The 13,221-nt window shown below is 37.4% G+C and overlaps 2 protein-coding genes across 2 annotated transcripts in view; both read right to left on the reverse strand.

Moving 5' to 3' along the window:
* Nucleotides 1–13,221, reverse strand: part of MLIP (muscular LMNA interacting protein) — a 260,649-nt gene that overhangs the window by 203,382 nt on the left and 44,046 nt on the right. The window lies entirely within an intron of this gene.
* Nucleotides 725–2,991, reverse strand: LOC101527785 (casein kinase I-like). Its single transcript, XM_058662055.1, has one exon. It carries the CDS (start codon nucleotides 2,429–2,431, stop codon nucleotides 1,508–1,510), a length of 924 nt encoding a protein of 307 aa, XP_058518038.1. The 5' UTR covers nucleotides 2,432–2,991; the 3' UTR covers nucleotides 725–1,507.

A 13,221-nucleotide genomic window follows, 5' to 3' on the forward strand; every position in this document is an offset into this window, starting at 1 on the left:
ACTGTGCTAATTTATGATCATTATTATCTCCTTTATTGGACCAGAAAGTCATTAAGTTTATATTCATATAATCTCTGTAGCTGCCACAGCACCTAGCTCATTGCTATCACTTACACACTGTTTGAAATGAAAAAAGTCACAAAGCCAATCAATTTCTCATTAAATTAGCAGAATTCTGGAAAAAATATCCAATACTGTCTCTCAATCACTGCTCTGCTTCTCTAAGCAAATTTGGCCACTTTTTTATACCATGTGACAAAATACCCTCAAAACCTCACTTGCTGCCCAGTATATACAAGAGTGTATAGGTGTGTCTACCTGTATAACACACAGACTGGAATTTCTCTCCAAAATGGGGAAGGAAAAAATCCATACATCCATTTGAGTTACTTTAGTCAATTATTTCTTACAACCTTAGGAATTAGGAGAACAATGGTTTTATTAATATGAGCCAAGTATCCTGTGTATCTTTAAGGCTAATATTTTTTTTGGAATGCACCTGGTATATCCCGATACATATAAATGTTCAAGACTTTGACTTAACAATCCAAAAATGGTACCTTATTCTAAGTAAATAATTTGCACAAGAAATTTATAGCAGTATTTTAAAACGTTGTCAATAAAAACAAATTGATCCATAAGGAGAAATTGTGTTTTTTATTTTAGTTTTTAATAAACTCGTAATCAAAAAACTCTCATTTCAAAATAAAAACAAAATCCCAGATAATACAGATGTCCACAGTAACTACATTTATCTAAGTAATATGCATACTCAGTTGTAAGATGTTAAGTAATTTTCGGGGATAGTGCTGCTTTTCAAAGTAATGAGAATGAAATTACGCAAGTAGTGCAGAGTCCTAAGTGTCACTGGGATTTTCTTAAATCTTTAGATACTGTAATTTCTAGCATAGAACTATATACACTCAAGTATCATTGGTTGGCTGGCATACCTGAAGCCATTCATTTTAAGGATGTTTCAAAGAAACAGCTTGCAAGTTCCAGGAGTGGAAAAAAAAAAAAACCAAGAATGTACCATTGTAAGAATTCCCAAACATCACAAGTATGACAGAAGACTGTGCCATTCTTCTGAAATGAGATTTCAAAGCAGTGTAGGTCAAAATAAAAGGTTTGAACCAAAACGAAATACGTATGCAGAATTTCGCTATTTGTGTTAGTCATATAGTCATCTTTTTTACTTGAACAATATGTGACAGATAGCCAGACACCCTGTTTCACTATCTCACTTAATATTCACAATTACAGTGCCACAATTCAATATACAAAATCATAATGCTACCCAGAATCAGTTAAAACTGAAATTAAATTTTTTAGAACAAGGAAGTGGTTGTCCATAAGCACTGGCTAGCGTCATAAACTAAAATGTCTGGATACAGGAAGAAATAAATGCTGTTTTGTTCAACTGTTCCACTTGTTCTGTTCCACAACTCATGCTTAGAAACTGGTGTTCTTGTGTCTGCTGACACCTCCCCACCGCAGAGGCCACATGCTACGCTACATTGTGCTTCAATGCTGTCCAATCAAAGGTGTAATCATAATGGTGGTTCAGGTTCCTGAAAAGGATGCGGAATAGCTGCCTCAGATACATGTAGTCAGGGACTTCCTCAAAGCGCAGACCGCGACAGTAGTTCAAGTATATCGAAAATTCTGAAGGAAACCCCTTACATAAAATTTCAACAGGAGTGGACATCTTCTTTTCGCTGATCTTTTCGTATTTCTGTTTCTTTGTTGCGGCCTTTAGCCCCTGCCATGGCAGGCTAGTTCTATTGAAATACATCAAAACATATCCTAGCGACTCCATGTCATCTCGGCGACTCTGCTCAATACCGAGATGGGCGTTGATGCTGGCGTATCGGGCCGTGCCTGTGAAGGTTTTATTTTCTCTGTATGGGATGTGTTGCCTGGTCCTGTTGTCTCGGTACTTTTTGGACAAACCAAAATCAATCAGGAATAATTTGTTACAGTGACGTCCAATGCCCATGAGGAAATTATCCGGCTTAATGTCTCTGTGTATGAAATTCTTTGTGTGCATATATTCAAGTCTACTGATCATCTGGTCAGCCAACATAAGCACGGTTTTCATTGTGAACTTTCTTGAACAGAACGTGAAGAGATCCTGGAGGCTGGGCCCCAAAAGATCCAAGACCAGGGCATTGTAGTCTTTCTCCTGACCATACCACCGCATGTGGGGGATGCCGACCCCACCCTGAAGGATCCTATAGACCTTGCTCTCGTACAGCAACTGGGAATGGCTGGCCTTCCGCGATTCCAGCTTCACCGCCACTTCCTCACCGTTGGTGCTGTTAACCGCCAGATAAATGTCCCCGAAGGAGCCAGACCCGATCTTCCTTACCAGTTTATACTTCCCACCGACAACTAACACAGGCCTGGAGTCGCTGCTGCTGCTCGCCATCCTGAGATAAAGATGGAGACTGAGGCCAGGCCCCCACACTTCCGGGTGGAAGGCGGAGTTGGGGTGGGGGACGGACCGCAGCCTCAGGAGCTCGTCCACAATGCAGGGACAACTTCAACCTTACCTGCTTCCCAGGGCAGAGAATCCGCCAATGGGAACACAGTCATGCAGTGCAGGCAGGTTCTTCTGCTGGCCACCATTTGTGACATGTTTGACTGTCACTAGGTTGGGCAGCGTATTTCTGGGCGGCCGCTGCTACCCGGCTTTCTCAGTGACATCATCACAGGTTGAAAAGTGAGTGCAAAGAGCACAGCAAAATCACAGCCACTGCTGACTCCCTCTCCAGTTACAGGGACCCTAGACAGCGCCCCAAGGCCACCATCTTGTTACGCCCACCCCAGCTTACACAAGATGTGCCCATTGTCCAGGAAAGAGCTTCCTCAGGGCACAGGATCCCTGTTAGGTAAAAGATCTTGGGCTTTAGCCCTGACGTGTTGGCATGGAAAAATTGTTAAACATGTTTGGTGTAATAATTTCATGACTAATCCTGCATGTAAGATATGAAAAAGAATGATATTGATAACATAAGAAATTACATTTTTTTAAATTACAAATATGTACAATATCAGGTACATGACAATGTAAGAGAGTCAAAAATAAAAGGCACACAGTTCATAAGTTTGTCAAAATCACAAATTTATTTGCTGCCATGGAAAAGATTATGTAAGTCAGGAAAGGCTATTAAAGTTGCAAAAGGGCAAATGAGTGAATGAGATTTAGATTGACAAGCTAAATCACAGGTCGCCTAGGCAGATGCTCCAGCAACGGCTTGGGTTGCCTGTGGGAAAAACTGTTGGGCGAGACAGAAGATTGAAGAATCCTACCCAATTATTTCAGCTGCTTGCTGAGATTGACGTGCCTGAAGCACCTCAGAGAGGCAAGGATCGAATTAATCATAAAAACCTTGTATATTCTTTTATTTTTTCATAAATTCCCACTTGTTGGCAAGATTTCTTGGGAAGAAATAATGATTTAGTAAATATTCATCCCTGACACATATCCCCTTGTATATTTAGTAATATCTGAGAATATGCATCAAAATCTTTCAAAGAACAGGAAAACCCCATCCTTGATTTTTTTTTTTTAAGGCAAAGTGACTATGGTGTAGTAAGACATATTCATTTATTAGGCAAGGCATTTTCTGGGTGTTAGTATGGATAAATCCATTTCAGCAACACAACAAGAAAACATAGGGGAATATTCCATCATCCAAGATTTTACAATGCAGAGTCAGCAGTGCTAGGCTCAATGATCTAACGATCTCACTCACTTTGAACACTGCCTCTCTTTAGTCCTTAACTCCTTTCTGTTAGAAACATGTCTTAGACAGGCAGTATGCCTCTGTGAGTTAAGCCAGTGTTTGCAAAGTCAGCATAACTTGAGTCCCAGCTCTAACTCCCTGTTAATACACCTGAGAAGACAGCAGCGGATGGCTCAGATTCCGCAGCCCTTGTTTTAATGCGCTAGGCCAGAGTGGAGTCCCTGGCCTGCTGTAGCTCTAGCCATTTCTACAAGGCAAGGAGATTTTTTCCATAGGATGGAAGATTTTTTCTTTTCTCTATCATTTGGGGAGTAAACCAGTAGATGAAAAATATCTCTGTGTGTGTCTCCTTCTCTCTCTAAATCTGCTTTTCCAATTAAAAAAATAATTTTTTAAATGCACTAGAGTAAGATGGTGATTGAATAGACATTTCCCCCAGAGAAACCAATGTAAACAGCTACTCATACACCAAAACCTTCACAAAAGCCAAAAAAAAAAAAAAAAAAAAAAAAAGGCCAGAAGGAAAACTCCATCTGGTTTCCTGGATTTAGCATAACAGAGACAGATTACAGGGGCTGGCATCAAGCTATTCCCTGCAGTGCCAGTATCCTTTATAAGCACCAGTTTGAAACATGGCTGCTATGGTTTCTATCCATTCCCTGGCAAGGGGGGAAATGGTGGTACAAGTGCTTGGGCCCCAGCACCACGTGGGAAACCCAAGAGGAATTTTAGACTCCTGGTTTTGGCCTAGTCTAGTTCCAGCCTTCACAGCTGTTCTTGGGAGTGAACTGTAGGATGTTTGTCTCTCTGTGTCGCACCCTCTCTGTTATTCTGCCTTTCGAATAAATAGAAACTGTTTAAAAGAACAAGGCAAAGAAGGCAGAAATGAAAGAATTGCCTCCCCAAGATCCAAGCACGGAGAGAGATGTCTTATTTCAGGAAAGTAGAATGAATAAGTCCAAACATTAGTCTTGAAAGCAACAAGCAGGCCCACTGTGGTAAAGCTCACAGCTCCTGTTCTCAGGCTAGGACTATCAAAATGGGCCTTAGAACCTTTCTCAGCCAGAGAGCAAAATGATGCCCTGTCACCTTCCCCAGAGTTGGGCAGATAAAACAAGACTAAAGCTGCTCAGGATTAAGATAAGAAAATGAAAACAGGATTTTCCTTGGTGCTATGTGTCAGGCCAGCCATGATGAGGCACATCAGTAGAGTCCAACGTGTCCTTATCTCCAGGCTAGTACTTATAGATGACACCCTCTGTATCTGCCGCACCATCAGGCAGAAATCTGCAGCTCAACGAAAGAAACTCATGTTCTGACCTTAATCATGGCCAGCCTCCTTCGGGCCTGGAATACAAAACTCAAAATTATTTTAACAAATAAATAAATAATTACTAAATTGCTTACTCTCACATTCTTATTCAGTATGGTTCTGGAAGTTTCTGCCAGAGAACCAGTACACAAAAGCTCAGTAGTATTGTGACACACCAATAGTGAAGCACCTGAAAAATAAATCAAAAAAGCAGTCCCTTTTCCAATAACTACAAAAATAAAATATCTAGGAATAGTTTTATTCAAAGAAGTGAAAGATTTCTACAATGAAAGAGATGCAGCATTGGAGGAAGAAATTGAAAGGGGGTGTCATGTCATGTATGCTGTACTTTTTCAAGACAAAAAATTTTAAATATTAAAAAAAGTTGCATGGTGATCTTGAACCATATGAGCATATATTAACTTGTAGTATTAAAGAGATTATTAATATAAAAGTTCTTTTATTACACAGGAGTATTTTCAATGCTTGTGAATTAGATATCCAAAATCCGATAGATATTGGTGGATCTGAGGAGTCTCTGACCATCCACAGGAAGTTCATGACACTATGACTACTGTCCAATTTCAAACATTCCTTTCCCTAAAATTAATTGTTTTAATTACATGCCCTGAACTGTAATTAATGTGTGTCTTATTGTTAGATTGTGACCCTATAATTTACTGATTCTTAAAAAATAAATAAATAAAAGCTAAGCAGTTTCTACCAACAGTTTTTATCCTTTACTTCTACTATATTTATACTTTTAAGTTAAACCTATCCCTTACCACATTTCAATTATTTCCAAACTAAATCCAACAGTTTGAAAACCAGAGCTCATCAAAGCCATCTCCTAAAGCAAGGAACTCCAAACAAGAACAGTTTTTCAAGAACAGTTAACTTGCTTTCAATGAAACATTAATCAGAAATTCTGGCTTGAATAGATTATTTCACTTAAAGCTGTAAGTATCTGTTCTCTTTGGTTGCCCTAATTATGTTTAGCATAGAATTTTAAAAACACAAATTGGATTCTCCACACACAAGGAATTGCCTTGAATGGTATAATTTGGAACAAAATCTTTATTACTGTCTACTAAGAAAGGTATACACACACACACACACACATTCCACTACCCTAATCCTGTGTGTTCACACCCTCCCACCTAAAAAACATTCACTTAAAAAGCTTAAGACTTCCTAGGGTACATCTACCTCGAGTAAACTTTCTGTAACAACATTTGATCTGACAAATCTGAATGTTTGAAATTGCCTAATGCTTATTTATGCTACACTTATGACTAAATCACTAGAAAGAAAAGTATCAATACAGTTAACATATTATTAAAGATGCTTAAAGTCCTAATATTTTTATCATGTGTAATATAGTGCCTTGAAAAAATTACCAAAAGTGAGTTTCAAGAGGATATTTTCCAATGGTTTTTTAAAAGCCCATAAAACTCACCCAGCCTCACCCACCAGACACATACATACACATTAGTGCAAAGAGTATTGGGAATTTTCAGGGTAGAAGAGAAAGAAAGTAGCGAAGAAAAGATAGGGTGATTGAAGTATCTTGGGAAAGAAATAAATCTCAAATTTTGATCCATTTTAATTCTAGCCCTACAAATTCTTTTATTCATTTAACAAATGTTTATTGAGCAACCACCATATGGTATACATATCATCTCTGCTCAACACACATATGAAGAGCCTGGTTTGATAGCTCAACTGGTTTGTTCTCCACCATGCAAGAGCCAGCATCTTATATGGGCTCCAGTTTGTGTCCTGGCCCAAAGCCATGGGACCTGCACCCACATGGGAAGCCCATAAGAAGTTCCTGCTTCCTAGCTTTGGATTAGCTCAGCTCTATCTGTTGCAGCCATTTGAAGAATGAATCAGCACATGGACAATTTTTTGGTTTCTCCTTCTCTCTATAAATCTGTCTTTCAAATGAAAATAATCTCATATACATGATATTATGTTAAATTTGAGTTTTCCGTAACTTCATCTGTTGTCCAATTCCCATAAATAATTACCTTTACTTTTCATTTTTTAAGTGTGGAAATAGTCAAGCTAAGACATGATTAACAGAGGCTTTGAGCAGAGCCTGTTAAGGCACAAGCAAGTACCACCTCAGTATGTCATGTTCCTCATTTCTCTCATTTCCCCAAAATCCCCCAACAGTCCCATCAGCAGAAAATGAAAAAGCTCTTGGGAGAACTAAGTAAAACAGCTTAAATAAAGGGTTCAGAATGGTGAGCACTTAAAATTAACCCAGAACACAAGTAACACTAAGTCTAAAGGAAATCATGGTGTAGCCCTTATAAGGATTTTAAGGAAGGAAACATCCTGACTTATTTCACAGATACTTTGAAGGAATATTCATGGTTATAAACAGAAAGAGACATTTAGTGAAAGGCATTAAAATATCCTGAGGTATTAGCTGTAGAAACTAAATTAATTTAATTCAAGCAGTATTTAAAGAAAGTTCTGTTAGAACTTGACAAGAAGGGGAGTTACAGACAGGAAAAAAGGGGAAAAAGTTAAAATTGTGGGTTGGTACAATAAAGGTATCATGAACAGAAAAAAAAAAAAGAACAGCCTATTTGAGAGGAATAATACAGAAGCAAGGAACATTACAGAGAGCTAATTTAGTTCTAATATTGAAAATAAATGGTTCTTTGCCTCGGTTTCTTTGCACCATCATTCAGATAGGGAAGAACTGGAATTTATGTCTCTGTACGCAATTACCTCTTTGATCACACAGGTGTCTAAAGTAAAACCAGGTCAACTGGAAAAGATTTCAGAAATCTCCTAAAGTGAAATGTTTAAAATGTATAGAGTGAAAATAAGTATGCTTCAAGGCAAAGGCTTTTAAAAGGCAGTGGTGATTTTAAAAAAGAAAGAAGAAAACTTTCAATCAGCTTGAGGAAATAATGGGATTGACACAATCCTTAGGCAATCCTGGAGCTATAATAGAACTAGGACTTCTAAACTAACCTTGCCTTCTCTTCTCACCTTTCTAAGATTTTCCTACTGCAGCATTTTGCTCCTTGCTTTCATTGTCTACATTTGTATTGTTACTATTATTAGAACACAATGTTGCATTCTTTCAGTACGTTCAGTTTTGTATCCCAACACTATTACAGTGTTTAATACATAAATGGCTACATTTATTCAATTCCATTTAAAGTCAATTTACATGGTCTACCTCTGGAATTATGTAAGAGTTTGAAAGGTTGGAGTCTATTACTTAGTAAAAATACTTGAGTATGGTGAAATAATAATGGTAGAAGTTCCTTGCTTATTTGTCCATTTCAAAAAAGTAATAATGCATTTTGTCTTTGAAGCAATCTATTAAACCAAATTTTTATTTGCATTTGGAGATAAGAAGCCAAGCCCACATTTTTTAGTTACTTTTATTAACAGCAGACACCACAACTGATTCTTGTGTGTGTGTATATTTATTTATCTGAGAGATGAACAAAAAGGCAGCTCATGTCTATTCAATCACTCCCCAAATGCCTACAACGGCCCTGTCACCAACTTAACTAGGAGCCAAAATCAGGAACCAGAACAGGTCTACCCTGTGGATTGCAGGAGTCCAATCACATGAGCCATTACTCCTGCCGCTCAGAGCCTATTAGCAGGAAGCTGGAATTGAGCCAGAACTGGGTATCAAAACCAGGTACTACAGATGCAAGCACCTTAAGTGCTAGGCAAAATGCCTAAATTGAGTTGGCACTATCAGGCTAGTTAGTACCACCTACAACTCAGCACCCCGCTGATAACAGTCTTGTCCTCTGCTTAGGTAGTCCTTGTCCTCAAGATCAGTCACTCATTTTCTTACTTGTATTTTTTCCCAGGCCAAGTTATCTCTAGTATCAATCGTAAGACACTTGCAAAGCAAAAGCAAGTTTGAGAAAACTGTTCAGGTAAATGAAAATTAAGATTGTTGGCAACTACTTTTACACTTCCCCTAGATACATCAACCCCTTTAGAGCTTTGGTAAACATCTACCATTGTTAGTATCAACTTTGATTACACAAGTAAAAGACAACCAGATTTAAAATTTTTTGTCCCCCCCCAAAAAAATTAATAGATGCCAAAAAATCTGTGATGACCCTAATCAAGATATCTAGATTTCTCTTCTCCATTGTTCTCTCTCTCTTTCTTCCACCCTGGAACAAGTTTGGCTGGCATGCGTTTTTCTCAACACATACTAGTGCATGTTTTTTATTTATCCATTTCCACCCTAACAATACAAATAGCCTTCCTTTTTTTCTTTTCAAACTCCCTGCTAATTTATTGTGCTGATTTGTTTGCTTTTTTGGTTCATTCTGGTTTTAGCTAATTCTAAAAATAAGACATTATGACAATTGCTACTTACATAATTCATAATTGATTTATTAACCTCAGCAGCATAAAATAAGACATTATGACTATTGCTATTTATATAATTCATAATTGATTTATTACCCTCAGTAGCAAAAATATTGCCCACCCTTACTCCACTGGTTTTAATTTTCATCTGCAGGTATCTAAAAATTGAAAATATACCTTTTAAAAATATATACAACCTACTAGATACACAAGGCATAGCAAATGAGACAATGTGGGTCAAGTAGGAACACACACAGTTGGAGTCTCTTAACTGTGACCCAAAAACATTATCAGTAAATATGTAGTTGATGAGAAGCTGCTTAGCCAGTTGAGAGTTGTTTAGTACCACTCTTTGACCCAGCTCTTTGGACACATTTAGGAATAGAGCCTTTAGTGGTAATAAGCTAAATCGCAACACAAGTGAGTAACTTCTCTGTTAGTATTATTTATATATTGGTTGAAGTTGTTCAGAAGATTGAAGTACTAGAATAACTTTTATTCAGGAAAATGTCACTTAAGCATGAAGCACTTTAGCATTTTGGCAAGAACATCACATAGTTAAGACACCATTTTGTCATCAGGTAAAAATAGAATAGATAACTATAGCTTTTGGCAGCTGTGAAGGTATAGGAGTATCTCAGGTGAGTACTTGAAGCTAAATAAGATTTCTACCTACACATAGTAATTTGTCACTTCTACACTTCCACTATTATAATTATAAAAGGATAAAATAGTATAGATGGTATACAGCAGTATACTATCTCAAAATCATTAAGCAAAAATGTACTTTCGTGTACAAAACTCCTAAGGAAATCAATACTTGTCTGTTATGTGTAATGTATAACTCATATTTCATCAAACTTCAATATATTTAATTAGCAATAATCCTAAGACAAAGGAAATTAAATTTGATTATTCTAATAGAATATTTCACTCACAAGCTGAAGAAACAGGTAGCAAATTATTCTACCTCTTTTTCCCACTAGCTGGTCATAACTAAACAGTCAAACACCATAAAAAATTCTGGCCTGCAAATGTGCCAGTAATAATAATCTTGCTATCTACAATCAATAGCTATAAGTTCATTTGCTCATTAGCTTTTTATCGACATCTGTTTTATAAAATGAGAAATTTGGAGATGATTGTTTCCCTGCTAATCTCTGCATTCCAAATTTTGTGAATTGCCACAAAATTCTAACTCATGTTCTATTTTCCCAACTGTTTCCCTTTTTCCATTATTGGTCATCTATCAATTTTGAGAATCAAGAGGCAGTAGTAATAGAATTATTAGCAGTGTTATAGCAGTTGATGGCAAGATGCCCAGAAATACCTAATTTTCCCAGTCACTTCAACTTCAAGGAACTCTATGTGCACAAAGTAACATGTTATTATTGCAACTGCCCAAGCATTAGTTCTCCCACTGGAAGACTTTAATTAAAAGCTTGAAATGATTTGAAACCCAAACATAATATTTCAGTGTTCTCCCAAAAAGTTGAACCAGCACATTTGAGTTGAAACAAATGTAGAAAGTAAGAATAAAATCAACCTAGGTTCATAGAAAAGGGTCTCTAAGTGCAGTAATTCAAATCCACTCTCTCTGCTCTCTGCCTTGAAAATACGAGTCTCTAAATGATAACTTTCAGTTTGGATATTCCTTCCAAAATACAAATTCATCTTTAACTGCCATTTTAATAATATTACAAAGTGGGGCATTTAAGCAGGGCGCAGGTCCCAAGGGCAGAGACCTGTTGAATTAATTAATACTGTTACTGTGAGAACACATCAGTCACCATGAGAATGAATTTGTTCTTAGTTTAACCTCTTCTTCTTTCTCTGTCTGGGGTGTGCTCTCTTGCCCTTCCAGTATGTTATGAAGCAACACATACTCCATCACCAAGTGCAGTCCCTCCATGGTATGCTTCTGAAACTCCAAACCCTTGTGCCAACTTCCATCATCTGTAATGTACCTAATGGCAGTAGAAAACGGACTAAGACAAATGAATAGAACAGTTACACCCTTAAAGACTTGCAAGACATACTCTTTGTTTTGTTGTAGTTGCTGTTGGCTTTAACAAAACCATGTAAGCTCAACTACTGAGTTTTAAGTTTCAAAATATCATGGTGGAAAAAATTAAGTCAATATCCACGCAGTCTGAGTTCTCTTCTTCCTTTTATTTACCTCCCCCCTAGAAATGTATTCATACTTTCATTAACTTTGAAATACAACAAGTGTCTTAAGCAATATTTTCCATTTGTCTGAGAGTGTGATGTCATTACGGCAAGAAGAATGAAGGTGTTTTCTTTGTTTGTTTTTCAAAACACAACGTGGTTTCAATTCCTTGTCTGGTCTTTGGTGATTATCTAAATGTCACTTTCTCTAGAAGGCTTTTCCTGGCCTTTGAATTAAAAGGCCTTATGTCTTATAGTTCCCTTTTGTAACACTAATCACATATTTACTTAAAGATTGTCTTTCCTGTTAGAAGGTAAACCCTGTAAAGGCAGGCAGATGGCCATAAGCCCACTGAGCTCAGCAGATAAAGGTTACCCTTTCCCCAGGCAGATAAAGCCCTGCACCAGGGTGCTCAGCTTATCAAGAGGAATGCTGCCTGCATGTTGGTCCCTATTCACATTCATAGCAGCAAGCTCACACAACTACACAGAACACCCTCAAGGCAGAGTTCACCTCCGTGTTTTCATCTGGTGCCTAATGGGAAGTCTGGCATCCTGACGATGATTCATAAACAGCAAGAAGAAAAAGGAATTTTAAGACTGATATTTTGACGCTCTTGAATGAGGAAGCAAAAAATCAATTCAAAACAGACACACTTGCTTAATTTACCCAAATAATCATTGTACATTTTTCTCTTTCTGTTCCTCTTAAAAATGTAAAAGCAGAGCTGGCTTTGCAGTATGACATGTCAAGTTGTCAAATCTCATGCCAGCATCTGCTATGAGTATCAGTTCAAATCCAGGCTGCTCCACTTCCCATCTAGCTCCCTGATAATACATCTAGCAAAGCAGTAGAGTATGACCCAAGAGTTGGGGCTCCTGCATCCATCTAGGCATCTTGGAAGAGGTTCCTGGCTCCTGGTTTCCACCTAATTCAGCTAGACATTTCAGTCATTTGGGGAATGAACTAGCAGATGGAAGATCTCTCTGTCTCTCTCTTTGGCTCTGCCTTTCAAATAGATCTAAAAAGCAAATAGATCTAAAACATATATATACCTACACACATATCTATCAATATGCCAATACACAGTATAAATTAAATTTTTATTCTATGCCTATCATCTAACATTAGTCATTCTGACTACTAACGTCTGACTACTTTAGCCCAGCTTTATAATAGTTTCAGGAGTGAAGTGAAAGAAACTATGCAAATTAACACAGAGAATTATGATCAATCAGAGTTTTTCTGTCCTGTTAAATAACATTAATACATCTGTTCAGCATGTATATCTATATCTTTAGCTTCCTGTCCCAAACATTGGCTAAAATTGCTTGCATTTCTCAATGATACCACAATTCTATTGAATTGCAGATATGATTCTGTATCTTGGAACTCGGAAAGCAAAACATTACTGCTTTCAGGAAATAGGTTTTGATTCAAAAATCACAAAAGGGAAAAGTAATTAGTTCCAATAAATCAAACTATTTCAAAAAATAGTAAACTTGACATGAATTGTCATAATTAAACAGAAATGGGTTAATATTTGACATGGGTGCAGTAAGGAGATCATGCAGAAAGATGATAAGGAAATCTGTATTTCTGGCATT

This window comes from Ochotona princeps, chromosome 1, assembly GCF_030435755.1.
Source record: "Ochotona princeps isolate mOchPri1 chromosome 1, mOchPri1.hap1, whole genome shotgun sequence".
Classification (NCBI taxonomy): domain Eukaryota; kingdom Metazoa; phylum Chordata; class Mammalia; order Lagomorpha; family Ochotonidae; genus Ochotona; species Ochotona princeps.

Coding starts and splice junctions, on each gene's coding strand:
- LOC101527785 (XM_058662055.1), bottom strand. CDS start 2,431: ATGGCGAGCAGCAGCAGCGACTCCAGGCCTGTGTTAGTTGTCGGTGGG.